Raw genomic sequence first — 15,778 nt, forward strand, 5'->3', positions numbered from 1 at the left:
ACGCCTTGAGACTTCTGTATTCCCTACACGTGTATGAACACACACACACAGACGCAGAATAATAATGAAGGGCATTCACTCCTGCATTTAAAAGCAGATGACGCTTCTAAACTTAGCTGTGTGAATGTGACCATAGCTGACAGATGGTGTCCTGAGCTTATGCAGTCATTGTTTCCCCGAAAAGAAAGAGGTTTCTCGCGAAGAAGTGGTTCTGACTTTCTCGAAAAACACTTTGTTAGCGCAGGTAAATGGGATTTGGCTCTCCCGCATCAAAACACACAGCGGCAGACTCGGTGAGCACTCAGTTTATCTTCTCAATCAACTCCACTTTAGAAGGTGTCAGAAGCCGAGCTCTGCAAATCCTCCTGAAGCGTTTAATTCGGCTTGAATTAATAGGGCCGAATCAGTGCCTGCTCTTTCATTGGTCGAGCTAATTAACATTTTAGTGGCTGATTATGCTGAGAATATGATGCATTCACCTATTGCTGATTGGTCAGTGCTTGTTTTCATTGTGTCAAGGCCAGTGAGGCAATACTTGTTTGCGCAAGGGCTTCTTTTTATTGTGCTAATAGGGAATGGGTGTGTTTGATTATGTATTTGTGTGTGTGTGTGTGTGTGTGTGCGTGTGTGTGTGTGTGTGTGTGTGTGTGTCTTTTTCAGGTACCGTGGCTGGTTAGTAAGAAGGGTGTGCTGTTTGTTGTTTGTGTGGGGTCGTGAGGTTCACCCCGGCCCGGATGGAGACAGACGGCACAGAGTCCATGGCAGTGAGAGGTGTGGGTCGCTCAAGCACTCTTCACTGATTAGATGACATGCCTTGTGTAGAGAGACAGAGAGAGAGAGAGAGAAAGAGAGAGAGAATACGCATTTGAGGATTGAGAGGCGCTCCCGTGAGGCACTTGTTGAGATTTAATTCAGATTTCTCACTCCTCCTGTTAATATAGAAGATTGGTAGGCTCTTAATCTGACATTGCATTAGCTCATGTGCAGAGATGTGCTCCTCAAAGCCTCTCTTCTGTTCTGTCACATAAGAAACCAGAGCATATAATCTTCAAATTATGCCAAAAAAAGATACAATTCTGTGAATATCAATGTGTCGATCATTTAAAAAAAAAAAAATCAATCGATTCAAAGTATAGCCTCAGGCCATGTCCACACGTGCATGGTATTTTTTATAAACTGAGTTTATTTCCTGCTTTCGTATTGGAAAAAAAATCTGTTCACATGAAAACACAACAACGCACTGCATGTTAACCAAAAGGGAGTGGTCACACTTTATACTGAGTTCAAACCAAACATGGAACTGAGTATATTTTGCGAGTAAATTGCGTTTAAGTCGATGCAAACTTGAGAACAGAGGTGTATTACCATCCCACGGTTAAACAATTTGGAATATGTGATTCGTTTGCTTGAATGTGCTGAATTTGACTCGTTCACGTCATCCATGTTTGGTGTGAACCCAGCCGTGTTGGCCAATCAGAAAGAAAAAAAACGGACCCAAGCTGACCTCATGAGGTGAAAACTTCTCACTCAGGGTGGAGTTTTCAGAACATTTAGTTTCAGTCACCTGACACTACATTTCTATTTGGACAAACAGTGAAACTGCGTATAAAAAAGTGCAGCTTTGAAAATACTGTACCTGTGTTTGTGTGAACAGGGTCTTACATATGCAGAACTATTAAATGTACTTTATTAGTTTGTTCAGAGATATCCATATTGCTATGATCAGATGCTTTATTTTTACCTGTTGTTTTCCCACCACTGTCATTTTTCTTGTTTGTTGTTTTGTTATTAAAAGGGAAGTGCACTGCACATATTAGCATATTCATCTAAACGTTGCTCTCAGCATTGGGTAATGAGTAAATGTTTGTTATATATGAAATTTGCTGCAAACTCTGTTTACTTTTAATTCAAGAATAAAAAGAAGTTTGTTTTCAGTCAAACACTGAACTACAACACATTACCTGTGCACATGCGTGAGCAAGTGAGCATGAGCCATAATATGTTGGCTTTAGCACATTTATTGGACACCACTGTTTCTATAGTTTCTATATACAGGTGTTTGTGAATCATATATTTTTATTGTTAAGATATACAGTCAGATGTAAATGCCTTTGAAACATTTGAGTTTAATTCGAATGCACTTTGTTTATTATCAATTTTAAAATAAATGTTTTTTTGTATTTAATATGTAATAGTATGTAATATCTGTTTTCATAATTTGTTGACTTTTGTTGAATTTGTTGAGATCATATTAGCAAAAAAAACACAAAAAAAACAAAACAACATCAACAAAATGTGCATTCAAAAACTCTGCCAAAACAACCAAAAGCCTATATTGTGTAAATATTTATGGAATATCATGTAATTTTACAATGTCTATTGCAGACATTGAAAGTCAGGGATTTATTTATTTATTTATTTATTTACTGTGTAAGTCATGGAATAGTAGGCATTTGTTAGTTTGTTGATTTAAACTTTAGTTTCCATTTCCCATAACGTATCATGTTCATCACATTAATACATTTTGTCTATAGTTTTGGTTTGGCATTTTCAATCTTTTTTTAATTTCCCGCTTATCAAATGGCTGTCAATTAAAGGTTCAGTGGGTGATCTGCCAAAAATTAGAATAATATCTTTGAAACACAGTCCCTCCCCTGCCGTCCAAAGCCACGCCTCCTGAAATCACGAACGTGCACCTTAAAGATTAACAACCCACTACAGTAAATCATATAATTCATAAAATGAACTAATGTGAACAAAACCAACTTCACCTCAGTAAAGCAGGCTAGGCGGAATAGTGCCATTTACTGATGTTTTGATGTTAAACTAAATAAAAATCCACATTATCGATGCTATAAAATGTCCCTTATGAAATAAAAAATAGTCAAATCAATCTTTCGCTGGGAGATTTCTGTGGCTGAAAAACACTTCAGTGCATATAGCCCACTCGTAACAATAGAATCTACATAAGCTTTGCGTGACTAAAATACTTTTAAAACAGAACATTACCCGTCTAAAAGAAACACTTCAGCCATGGTGTCACCCTTACAGCGTCCAATTTTGATTCGGGATTTTAATAAGTTTTGATTCAGCATTTGTTTTTACTGCTCTCACTCTCTCTCGTGTGTACGCAAATGCTCAAACGGCGGATCTGCGCGAATGGGTGCGCAGATGTAAATCTAAATTTGTTGACAGCTTGGGCTACTTATGGGAATTATCGACCTGAGAAATTTTAATTGTATGAACATTTATTAGTCTTACCCAGAATATAAAAATACATATAAATACATTAAGATAATTTACTTTAATCATTACTATTGCAATGTGAAGACATTTTCAACCAACACAACAAAATATGTTTCTGAAGACAATCACCTACTGCACCTTTGTCAAATGCAGTTAGGCTCTGCCTGTTACCCAAGGCAAACATGCCAGGAAAATGTAAAATTTACGAGTTTTGGCTACAAAATGACCACTACAAAAACTAGGTGTTAGACTTGTTTCTTTTGATTTTCAAAATCTGCGACAACTTTTCCATTGTTGCTTTCACAATAGCTATCACTTTTAACAAATTAAAAAAACAATAGTAAACAGATGTAATATGTACACAAGAAAAAGACTAGTCAACGAGTTGCTGAAAATCTGTTTTGACTTGACTTTGACCTTAATAATCCCCAAAGGGATATTCACATGTCACAGCAAAGCTCTCCATACTAAAAATAGATAAATTACATATATATAAAAAGAATAATAAAATTACATTAATACTGCACACCTTAGTTCCAAAAACATTGAGTAAACACTTGTCCATATCTAATTCCGTTCAGCACAATTCATCTAGTATGACTTTGGTTATACAATCTGATCACTGTTGGTAAAAAAGACTTACTGTATCTTTCTCAGTAACACCAGGGTTGAATTTATCTTGGACTAAAAGAGCTTGCACACGCTTGGGCTGTATCAAAAAGGGGATGACTATCATGGTTCATTATACTGACAAATTTGTCCAGCATTCGATCATGTGCAGTCTCTTCTATGGTAGGTAGTGCACACCCCACAACAGAACCTTCCCTTTTTATAAGCTTATTTAATTTGTTTTTCTCCTTCTCCAACAGTCCTCTTCCACAGCAGGTTATAGCATACAGAATCACAGAAGACACCACAGAATCATAAAAAGTTTTTAACAGTGTCTGACACACACCAAAGGACCTCAGTCGTCTTAATAAAAATGAATGCGGCTCTGACCCTTCTTATACACCTGATATGTATTTTCAGACCAATCGAACTTGTTCAAATATACACCCAGGTGTGAAACGATATGATGAAACGATCTCAATTTCTGTATAATTACTGGCACTGCTTGTGGTGGATGTCTACTAAAATCAACAATCATTTCTTTGGTCTTATTAATGTTTAATTTAAGACAATTTGTTTCACACCGGTCAGCAAAACTTTTTAAAAGCAACCTATACTCTCATCATGATCCCTTATGTAACCTACAATAACAGAGTCATCAGAAAACTTCTGTAAATGACAAGTTTTGGAGCTCTATTGAAAATCTGACGTATAGAATGTAAATAAATATAGAGCTAAAACCGTAGCTATAACTGTTTTTAATAAAACCCTCGATAAATAGTCTGGAACTAGTAACTAATTGTCCCGCTTTAAATTGTTTTGTAAGGGAAGAGTTTCTATTAGGTTATTCTTGCATTCAAAAACATTGTGACAGACTGCCTAAATTGTGACCTATTCCTACTAGCATTGATTTCATGGTAATGTCAGCCCTGTGCCACATAAGCCTTGCTGACTTTTTTTCCGTTTGCTTTTCACCTTGATTCAACCCTGCCACCACACCCGCGCTCCGTTCACCTAACTCAATTTAGGCCCCTAACATTTAAATAACCTTTTTATGGTCCCGAACAGCTTTGGTGTGTTTTCCAGTCTGCAGGCATAAGTGGCGTTGGTGTGTTTGCGTGGTGTTTATGTGATGATCCGTCAAACAATATGCCCTTTGTTTACTCCGCGGTCTGTTGTCCTGTGACTCGGTGTGTGTTTGTGTGTGTTTTTATTTAGAGTGAAGAAGGCTTTGGTGACGGCATGTTCCTCAGATGAGACCAAAGCCATGGAGCTGCCTGAGGTCAGAGGTCATTTAGACACAATTCTGGCCGTCACACAGACCTTCATCTCTCCCAGCTTACTCAGGTCTGAAAGTAAAATCTCATTCTCAAAGCAAATTACTTGTTTATTCTTCTGTCAGCCAGAAACCAAATCAAATAAATGTCACACAATCAAAATCGAATGTTTTAAAGGGTCACCGTTCGTTACTTTAGGCTCAATAACATTCCTTGATACGTTAAATTTATTGAATCTGAGTTTGAAAATCCAGTTGAAACTTCTTAGATTCTAAGAAGGAATTGTCCAAATAAAGAAATATCTTAGCTGCTTATCAAATAAGCAAACTTGTGACATTGAACATGTGAATTCTTTTGCATCATTTTAATTGCCTTTGAGCTTGTTTTTTTTTTTGAAGTGTGACACAAATTTTTAAAAGCACAATAAATTCATAGCGTTTCAGTTAATACAAGGTCATGAAAGCTGCGTAACCGCGTTATGTAATTACAGAGAACGTACAATATTATAGTTTTAAATGAAGGCAGCATGTGCTGTTTTAGGTTATTCAAGGATCATTTGAACTTTTCCAAGCAGGTTTTGTAAATCTAATAAGGTTAAGGAAGCTCATGTTAAATTATTCATAATATCTACTCTGATAATTCCTTCATTTCTAAATTCTCTGGCATTGAAAAGACATGTGCATTTTCTTAAAATCCCTTTCAGGAGTTTACACTTAGATATTGCTTAACACTATTAGCAGGTTTGGCATGCTGTTCCGGGAGAGAACCCTGAGCTCAGAGATAATTGAGCCCAGGGCTCCCGTCTGGTCAGTTACATGTAAGGGGGTCTGAGATCAAGTAGGTCTCGAGCTCCCCCTAGTAAAAAGAGGAAATGGGGTGGAAGGGGGGATTCTTTCAAAACTGAGAAAATGCAGTAGGGTGAAATTGGTCTATTAATTGCAGTGTTTCCTCTGGGATTTTTTCCAGCTGTGGCGGCACCCCTTTTACACGATCTACCAACTACCTATGGTGTTATTTCAATGACATGTCGTAAGCGCAGTATTACAAGTCGAGATCACATTCATGTAATACGAGCATGCGAATCTCTTTGCTTGCGTGCCGATTTCCTCTGTTCATGCACTTCTTGCACACCCCCTCAAATATACACTGCTTAAGTGCAGATTTTCTTGTGCGCTCTCAAATAAACACTGCTGAAGTGCGTTTTAGTGTGTTTATGTATCAGTTATGTCTCTAAAATTTATTAGATTTGCTAGGAATATTTATGAATGTCTCCAATAGACCTACAGGGCTGCATTAATGCATTCTGAAGTAAAGTGAAATCACTATAAACTTCATAAAGATAAAGGCATTGTATGCAGAGCCATAGACCTTTATCTGTAAAGGATAATTATGGAAACTGTTCATCTTAACTGAAAGCTACGCTGTGTTTGCTGGCTTCACGCATCGTGCAGGGTTTAACAAATAATACACAGCACTACTACGTTACAGAAAAGTTTGCGCTGTTATAATTCACTTACATTTAATACGTTTTGGTGTGCTAAACCACTTATGATAACTCGCTATTAAAAAAAAAACAACAACAACGAATGAATGTTTTGAATGAGAAGCTGTAATGTAGCCATGGCGGGATGAATTTTAGTGTGGCGCCCCAACATGGAAGAATGAATGTAGCGGAAACCATGTATTGTAGGCTTTGATCAATATGATTGAATTATTGCGGATTATGACTGAGAGACCAGCCGTGTGCTCCTCTCGAAAATAGTTTGTAAAACAATTTTTTACCGTATTGAAGAAAATCCTGATTTTATTTTATATTATATTTATGATTGCACTTTACAATAAGGTTACATTAGTTAATGTTAATTACTTACTTACTCCCAGGACCATTTATTTCGATGCTGATATTTAGCTGCACCATGTTCGGGTTTTGTAACATAAATTTTACGAGGACCAGGACCAGGACATGTACACATACACTACAGACAATTTAGCCAAAGTCCCTTTAAGGCAAGTCATTTCACTTGGCAGACATCTTTGAAACGCCTCTCAGGCAGTATGCTTTGACATTCTGTTTGAATGGTAAAACATCAAATTCTTCAAAACTGTTTGCCAAGCTTACGATTACATTACATATTTGTAATCGCCAATAAAATTAAACAACTGTCTCATAAGTTTCATTTCTAAACATCCGAATCAAACAAAATTGGCATTTTTTTCAGGTTGCCCGAGCTAATGTGCATGCGCACTCCACTCGAAAGGAGTCACAACACCAACCTCATTTATGGCCGTTCTGCACATTTTAATCCTCTGGATAATGCTTCACCTGTTCGCACTGCTCTTGAAGTAATCTGAAGTAATCCACAACTTTGTCTTGATGGCGAATCTCCTCCAGAAATTATAGCGACTCTTTGTTTACAAGTTTGTAGGCGTTTGAGCAGTTGCTATCATGTGATGTGTGTTTGACAGGATGGACTGTACCTCGCGTTAGATACATACAGATTACAAAACCAAAAAAACTTTTGTTTTCAGGTGAACTTGGTTCATTTAAAAGCACAGATTTCAAGGATTATCTGTAATTATTCGCTGAGATTCCAGTGTTATCTGCAAGTATTCGCTGAGATTTCAGTGCGTTTCTTGCCCACCAAACTGTCATTTAAAGCACGTATCTGATCCGAGCTTCTGCCCAGAGAAGCGTCAGTCTATAGATATCAATGATTGGCTCCTGTACTAGTAGGCGGGGCTTCATTCGCCATATTGACCGTTACACTTTTCCCCATTCAAAACTATACAAGTGACATGTCTTGTGTATTCTATAGTCTTTGATTTAGCTTACCCAAATCACCTATAGCGCATGTCTTTTGACTTGTGAGGGAACCAGGAGCACCCGGAGGAAACCCACGCGAACACAGGGAGAACATGCAAACTCCACACAGAAATGGCAAGTAACCCAGCCGGGGCTCGAACAAGCGACCTTCTTGCTGTAAGGCGACAGCGCTACTGTGCCACCATGCCACCTAGTTAATGTTAGTTCATGTACTAACTACATTTACTAACATTTTAATAATGAACTATATATACACTGCTTGTTAACATTAGTTAATAACCCATAAGTTAACATGTACTAACAATGAACACTTCATTATCCTTACCTGACATTAACATTAATTATTAAAGCTTAAAACATACTATAATAAATGTATGATTCATTGTTTGTTCATGCAAGTAAATTTAAAAAATAACTAACATGAACTAATACAACCTTGTTGTAAAGTGCTGCCATTTTTATTGTTATGAAACTGCTTATTTATTTCTTAAATATTTAATATTTCAGAGTTTTTTTTTTTTAATCTTCATTTGTGTTTTGCATAATTATTTTAAAATTCCTCTCAGCCTTGATCACTAAGACCTGCAGTATACATAATAAGAGAAATGCCAGATTGTTGGTGCATATTGAGTTTGTTTTAAGGTGTTCCATGAACTACTTTTAAAGTGCCCTTTGTATGCTTGTTAGCTTTCATATAGCGTGTAATGTAGCCAATTGAAGAATTTCAAAGACCAAAAGTGCAGAATAAATGGAGTTACTGCCTCCCGAAAGAAAGAATTTAAACAGTTGTTGACATCTACAAAAACAGTGACACTGCTGTCAGAAAATAGAAGTGTTTTTAAAGGTTGGCTGAAACTTATTGTAGAAGAAGTTCTTAAAATTAAGATCTTTTAAAGTAGTGTAACAGTGGCGCTTTAACATGCTTTTCTGCTTTATTTATACATTAATCTATGGTTTATTTGGCGTGGATTGTCTTGCATTGTTATTGTATCAGACTGAAGGTATACAATGGAGATCAAAATAAGAGAAAAAGAGAAAAGGCTACTAATTTTTATATATATGACATTACTACATATGGTAGCTCCATGTGAATTTATCAAGTTAATATTTATTTATTTACTTGATTTACATATACTATGCTCAGAAGCTCAATATAAACTGTATATATTTGAAAAAAGTATATAGACCCACAATCGGGTGGCACGGTGACTCTGCAAGAAGGTCGTTGGTTCGAGTCCCGTCTGGGTCAGTTGGTGTTTCTGTGTGGAGTTTGCATGTTCTCCCCGTGTTTGTGTTGGTTTCCCTTGGGTGCTCCGGTTTCCCCCACAGTCCAAAGACATACGGTACAGGTGAACTGTATAAGCTTATTTGGCCATAGTGTATGTGTATGAATGAGTGTATGGGTGTTTCCCAGTACTGGACATCTGCTGGATGAGTTGGCGGCTCATTCTGCTGTGGTGACCCCTGATAAATAAAGGGACCAAGCTGAAGGAAAACAAACGAACGAATGAATGAATGAATGAATCAATCAATCAATGAATCAATGAATGAATATATACAATCTGATTTCATCAAAATTCGAGATATCTTCCAAATTCTTATTGGTGTTATTGATGTTAATCTGGCACCCGGTGGTCATTTTGCATAATTTATCTGACAAGCCTTATTTAACTGGCAGCCTTTTCATTTATCATTGACTTTGCAAGATGGTGAGTTGTTCTAAAGTGACCTAAGTCCTCTGACAGCTGAATGGATGAGACTTTCAGCCATAGCAAGAGAAGTTGGTCATTTCTAATCTCCGATGTCTAGAATGTTGCATACTTGCACAACCATCTCATTGTGTGAATTAAACGTAGGCGGAAAACTGTAATATTGCATAAAATTTTTTAAAAAGAGTCAAAGAGAACATTAGCAAATATAAAGATAATTAAATTTGTTGTGCTAAAAATCATTGCGGGCTTTTTTCTTTGTATAATAAATTACTTGCTCATGCACAAGACAGTTCTAAAAGGTAAATACCAAACAGCTTTGACAGACTTTGGCTAAAGAATTTTAGAATGACCCCAAAACAAAAAACAAAAAAAATTCAGATGTTGTTCAAGCCACTAGTTGGTCCATTATTGTTGTCCCATCGCATCGATTTTTATCACATGATCTGTATCACATAGAATTTCTGATGCACATGCTTAAATTCATTCGGTAAATGTGTTACTGTCATAGTTTATCAAATTTTTAAAAAACTCTGATAAAAAGTTTATCCTCCCCAATTGTTTTGTAAGCTTTTTTATGTGCATTTTCAAGTTTTGTGCAAATTTTGCATTTCCATTAAGCCCTTTTTATGCAATAAATTGCAAATAGGTGGATGGAAAGCTTTTCTAACTAATTTAAGTTTCCATAAAAAGCTGGTCGTCCACTAAACAAATGCACAAAATACATACAAGATAGTAGACAGAATTTCATTGTGGAATCACAAATCAAAAATAAATAAAATTTATCATTGGGACTGATAATTTTGACCTTAAATGAATAAATAAATGAATAATAATAAAAAAGATCAAAATTTAAAACTGCTTTAACTGTAGACAAACTAAAAAAAATTCTAGAAATTTGTTTCTCCAGAAGAAGAAAAATATATAAAATCAAATACTGTGAAAGACTTGAAAAGGAACTTTGAAAAAGAATACAATTTTCATAGGAGGGCAAACAATGACTACGCATCAGTAGTCTAATTATTTGCTTTAATCTGAATAAGACAATAATATGATTAAGGTGTTTGCATCAGTTGCTTTTTGAATGTTCATGGTCCCAATTTACATGCTAATGTGCGTCAGATGCCATTACGTCACTAATCAACGATAGATTTCTCTTCCAAGGCACCATATGTGATTTTGGGAGTTTCATTTTTATTTAAGCTCAACTGCAGTTAATTTATCACACTATGCCTTTGTAGGGCCGATACAAATTCTCAAACAAATGCCACCTCTGCCATTTGATTCGCTAACTTTTCATTCATGCCATGGCAACAAACTTGGAGGTACTGGATAAGAGCGTAGTCATCTTTTCCAGCTCACCCCAAAAATGTGCTCTTTGGCTTGAATCCATTCTCATTTGTTTGTCGTCAAATGCTTGACAACTGCCGTGTGTACTTCCTGTCCCAAAATGTAGAGAAAAAAACTACACAACTATTAAAATGTGAATAGTTTGATTAAGGTCTTTACATGTCTGTACTTCAATAATGCAACTAAAATAGGAATACTCCACATGTCTTATTCCGATTTCTGTTTAGTTCGATCTTTAGTCGGATGAAAATAATTAAAAATCTCTGTTTACATGGTAGACTCTTAATCAGAGTATTGTCTCAATCGTATTAAAATTGAAGAATTGGTGTCCATGTAAACATTACATTTTGCCTTCAACTGTAAATACAATAACAAAAGCAGATTCTGGATTTCTTAATTGATTTCTCATCAAACTCTCCCTCAGGCTGGTGAGCTGGTTGCTGCTGAAGATCTTCGATTTAATGTTCTGCAATGTGCAGATCAACCTTAACCAGCTGGCAGCCTTACGCCGTGCCACACAACTGGTAACAATACATTCAGCCTTTATTTCCTTCTCTCATATCACCAGTTTCCCCTTGACGGCATCCGGTGCTTAATGCATCAATTGCCTTCCTCCTTCCTATATCTCATTAGCCTTTACTGCTTTTATTTTCTTTCAGCACTATTTCTCTTCAGCTTTCTCTTGCTTTTTTTCTTATTTTTTCTGACCCAAACTCAGTTATTCTCGATTTTGCTCTTTGATATTGCTATTTAAATATATGAAGCTGAGGGTTGCACTCTATATCAAAATGCTCTTTTTGTCTCTCTCTCTTTCTCTCTCTTTCTCCCTCTCAACCTATTGCTCCATTTATCCTGTTTACACATTTATTTTTATTGCAGTCAGGTTTTCCACCTCAGGCTTTTGGTCACACATAACCCTTTATATGGAAGTAAAAGCACACTTTAAAAAGCTTTTTGTAGCGTTCGATTGTGTGATTTCTCCGTTTGGTCGAAGTGCAATATGAAACAAAACATCATGGAACCAATCAGACCTCATGATTTTAGAACCAATTAAACGCACACCCCACAACATGACCAGAAATCAGCTCTTTGGCCTGAATCTACATGCATCACTCTTGAAAACATTGAGCTCGCTTGCAGATCACATACGCCCACCTGAAAAGCACTGATGTGTTTCAGCACCACTCGGTTTAACTCAACTGAAAGTCTGTCCATCTATCTGACTGTCTGTTTGTATCTTTGTCTATCGGTATGTTTTTCTGTCTGTCAATATATTTGCCTTTTGACGGTACATTGGTCAGCCTTTTTGTCTGTCACAATGACGATTTATTTATCTATGAAGCCAAAAAAAAAATAAAAATAAAAATAAATAAATAAATATATATATATATATATATATATATATATATATATATATATATATATATATATATATATATATATATATATATATATATAATTCATACATCCACAATACAATTTCATTTATAATATCCAATTCCCAAGTTCAAAACATGATTAAAAAATACACAAATCCAATTCATAAATTCTAAACACGATTCATTAATACACAAATTCAATTGGTCAATTAAAGACACGATTCAAAAATACACAAATCCAATTCATCAATTAAAGACATGATTCAAAAATACACAAATCCAATTCGTCAATTCAAAACGCAATTCAAAAATACACACAGCCAGTTCGTAAATTCAAAATGCGATTCAAATACACAAATTCAGTTTGTAAATTCAAAACGTGATTCAAAAATGCACCAATCTAATTCGTAAGTTCAAAACGGGATTCATAAATGCACCAATCCTATTCATAAATTCAAAACAATTCATAAATACACATCAAATTTGTAAATTTAAAACATGATTCATAAATACACAAATCCAATTCATAATTTCAAAACATGATTCATAAATAAACAAATCCAGTTCATAAATTCAAAACGCAATTCAAAAATACAAAAATCTAATTCGTAAATTCAAAACACAATTCATAAATACACAAATCCAATTTGTAAATTCAAAACGCAATTCATAAATACACAAATCCAATTTGTAAATTCAAAACGCAATTTATAAATAACGGAAATAAATTAAAAACGGAATAAATATAAATTTACACACATTTAATCAAGTAAATAAATAGACTCATAAATAGAATTCATGTGGGCCTACAAATAGCCTAGTGGTTAAGTGTCATCATATAGCACCAAGGTGTTCAAGGCGACCCAAGTACTATTCCTGGCGTGAGGTCCTTTGCCGATCTTTTCCTGCTCTCTACTCCCCATGATTTCCTATCAATTCTCAACACTGTTCTTTTCCATTAAAGGTTAAAAAAAAACTAAAATTATAATAATTATGAAGAGATTTAGAAAGTGAGCCCGTTTCTCTCATTTCCAAAAGTGGAATGTCCCTTTTAATTTACGTTGTTTATTTTAGTAACCTTAATTTACTTACATAGTCAATGCAGTGTTGATTAGTAAATCAAGGCAACAGTGTTAATTAAGCGCAATTATTGTTAAATTTATAGTCACCTTCAACCAAAATAATACGGTTTATTGGTTTTGTTTCATTTATTTTATTCAGAAACTACTTTTTTTCCAGCGAGAGAAGCTCATTTGAAACGTGATTTGTATGTTTATCTATCTGTCTGTCTGTCTGTCTGTCTGTCTGTCTGTCATCTCTCTCTCTCTCTATTATTTAGTCTTTCTGTCTGCTTCCTTGTCTATCTGGCTGTTTGTTGAACTATCTATTTTTCTGTCTTTCTATTTTTCTATCTCTCTGTATTTAGTTTAATCTTATTGTGGTTATGTTTAACTAAAATTGCAGTGTAGACATTGTAATTTAAACATGCATAATTTATGCTTGTTTTTCTAGAGCTATGTTATGCGTCGAATACTTAATCAGAGTTAAGATGAACAGTGTTTTCCATAATAGAGCTGCTGTGACCTTTAATCCTGTATTCTTGGGTCTCAGTGTTTATGTTAAATATATGTTAAATATTACTGCAGTTGGGTCCAGAAACACAATGTAAGTGCCATTTTGTGAAGTACAAAAACAGTTCATTTACGGGTTCATTTTCAAGTATACACTCGTCAGCACTGAACTGTATTTCTCACTGCGCTGGAGTGTCCTCTAAAGTTGTCCATCTATGTGTGTGTATGTGTTGTAGAAAGCCCCACTGGTCTATGTGTGTGTTCGGCAGAGCAGCATCGATCACGCTCTCATTTGTCTCACTCTCTTCTGCCACAACTTGAGGGTTCCCTACACTGTTTTTCCAGCCCACGTTCGACAAACCTGGCTAAGGTAAACGCACACACTGATAATACAAAAACACTCACCCTGTAGCTCCCACAGATGCATTGTTTGCTTGGAAACCTTCTTTTCTAATTCCTCCACAGTTCACTACCCTACATGCCTTCATATTGCATCATATCGATCAAAAGTACACCGTGGGGTACCACAAGGCTCAGTTCTTAGGCTCTTGTTTCTTTGTATTTTATATTAGAGGTTGAACAACTTCAGATTTTTGGAAGTCAACGTTTATGTTATTAAAGTCAAGTCGACGTCGACCAATAAAACACAAGGGGCTCTATTTTGACGATCCATGCACAAAGTACAAAGCGCAGAGCGCAAAAGCATTAAGGGCATGTCAGAATCCACTTTTACTATTTTAAGGATGGAAAAATCTGCTTCGCGCCGTGGCGTATGGTCTAAAAGGGTTGAGCTTATTTTCTTAATGAGTTATGGGTGTGCTTTGAGAATAAACCAATCAGAGTCTCATCTCCAATACCCTTTAAGAGTCAGTTGTGTCGCGCCATAGCGCATTTCCTATTTACAAGATGGACTTTGTAAGTGAAAAAACTGAGCGTTTCACTATCAAGAAAACAGTTAAACAGAGCATCTACAGCATGAGAATGAGAGATAAGCCTCCTCATTATTACCTTTCACGTTTGCTCTCGTGGATAGGGAAACTTCTTGTACGCACATACGTCCATTAGCCTATAAATAATTAATTTCGTTAGTTAAGCGCAAAGATTTGTTTCAAAACTATTTCTAAATTCAGTTCTAATTTCCAGCAAACGAATAAATGAACAATAATAACGAAATGTGTTAAACTGAGTTATATCCTAATACACATGCTGTGCCCCATATGGTCTTAAACCTGACAGGTGGGCAAATCTAAGCTTGTTTTTAATAAAACAAATATAAATATGCATATAATAAATAATACTACTACTAATAATAACATTATAAAAAAGCAAATTGTTATGAATAAACTGAAAAAGCCCCCCGAGATAAAGGCATGAAAGTATGGTTTTTATATTTATGTAGGCTAGAAAATAATATGTTTGGTAATATTTTAATCCTTTATATTTATATCCTATATATATCCTTATTATATCCTATATATATCCTTAATATTTTAATTCTTTTTCATATGTAAAGATATTTGCGTATTGCTGTACATCTTGTCTGTATTAAGCAGTGTGTAAGCGAGGCGCACAACTAACGCGGTCTGCACTGGACTTTAGACCGGCTTTGTTCTGGTCTATTGAACAGTCTATTATAGTTTCTCAAAATAGCAACGTGCCAGCAATGCGCATCTACACGCCTCCTTTTTTAGACCAGAACGCCTATGGGCGCACATATGAGCGCAAATGCATTTGCTATTTAAACAGAGTTGCGAAAAACGTCAAAACGACTCTCGCGCCAAGCTGAAACTAGCAAACAACTATGAATTATTAT

General features: G+C 35.6%; 1 protein-coding gene across 1 annotated transcript in view; it reads left to right on the top strand.

Annotated features, from left to right (window-relative positions):
- gpat2 (glycerol-3-phosphate acyltransferase 2, mitochondrial) overlaps window positions 1-15,778 on the top strand; it is a 119,801-nt gene that overhangs the window by 27,103 nt on the left and 76,920 nt on the right. The window contains exons 4-7 of the mRNA XM_056463377.1: window positions 661-771; window positions 5,074-5,202; window positions 11,440-11,539; window positions 14,202-14,335. Of these exons, the coding sequence (XP_056319352.1) occupies window positions 661-771; window positions 5,074-5,202; window positions 11,440-11,539; window positions 14,202-14,335 (474 nt within the window). The remainder of the gene's footprint in view (window positions 1-660; window positions 772-5,073; window positions 5,203-11,439; window positions 11,540-14,201; window positions 14,336-15,778) is intronic.

Source organism: Danio aesculapii, chromosome 8, assembly GCF_903798145.1.
Source record: "Danio aesculapii chromosome 8, fDanAes4.1, whole genome shotgun sequence".
Classification (NCBI taxonomy): domain Eukaryota; kingdom Metazoa; phylum Chordata; class Actinopteri; order Cypriniformes; family Danionidae; genus Danio; species Danio aesculapii.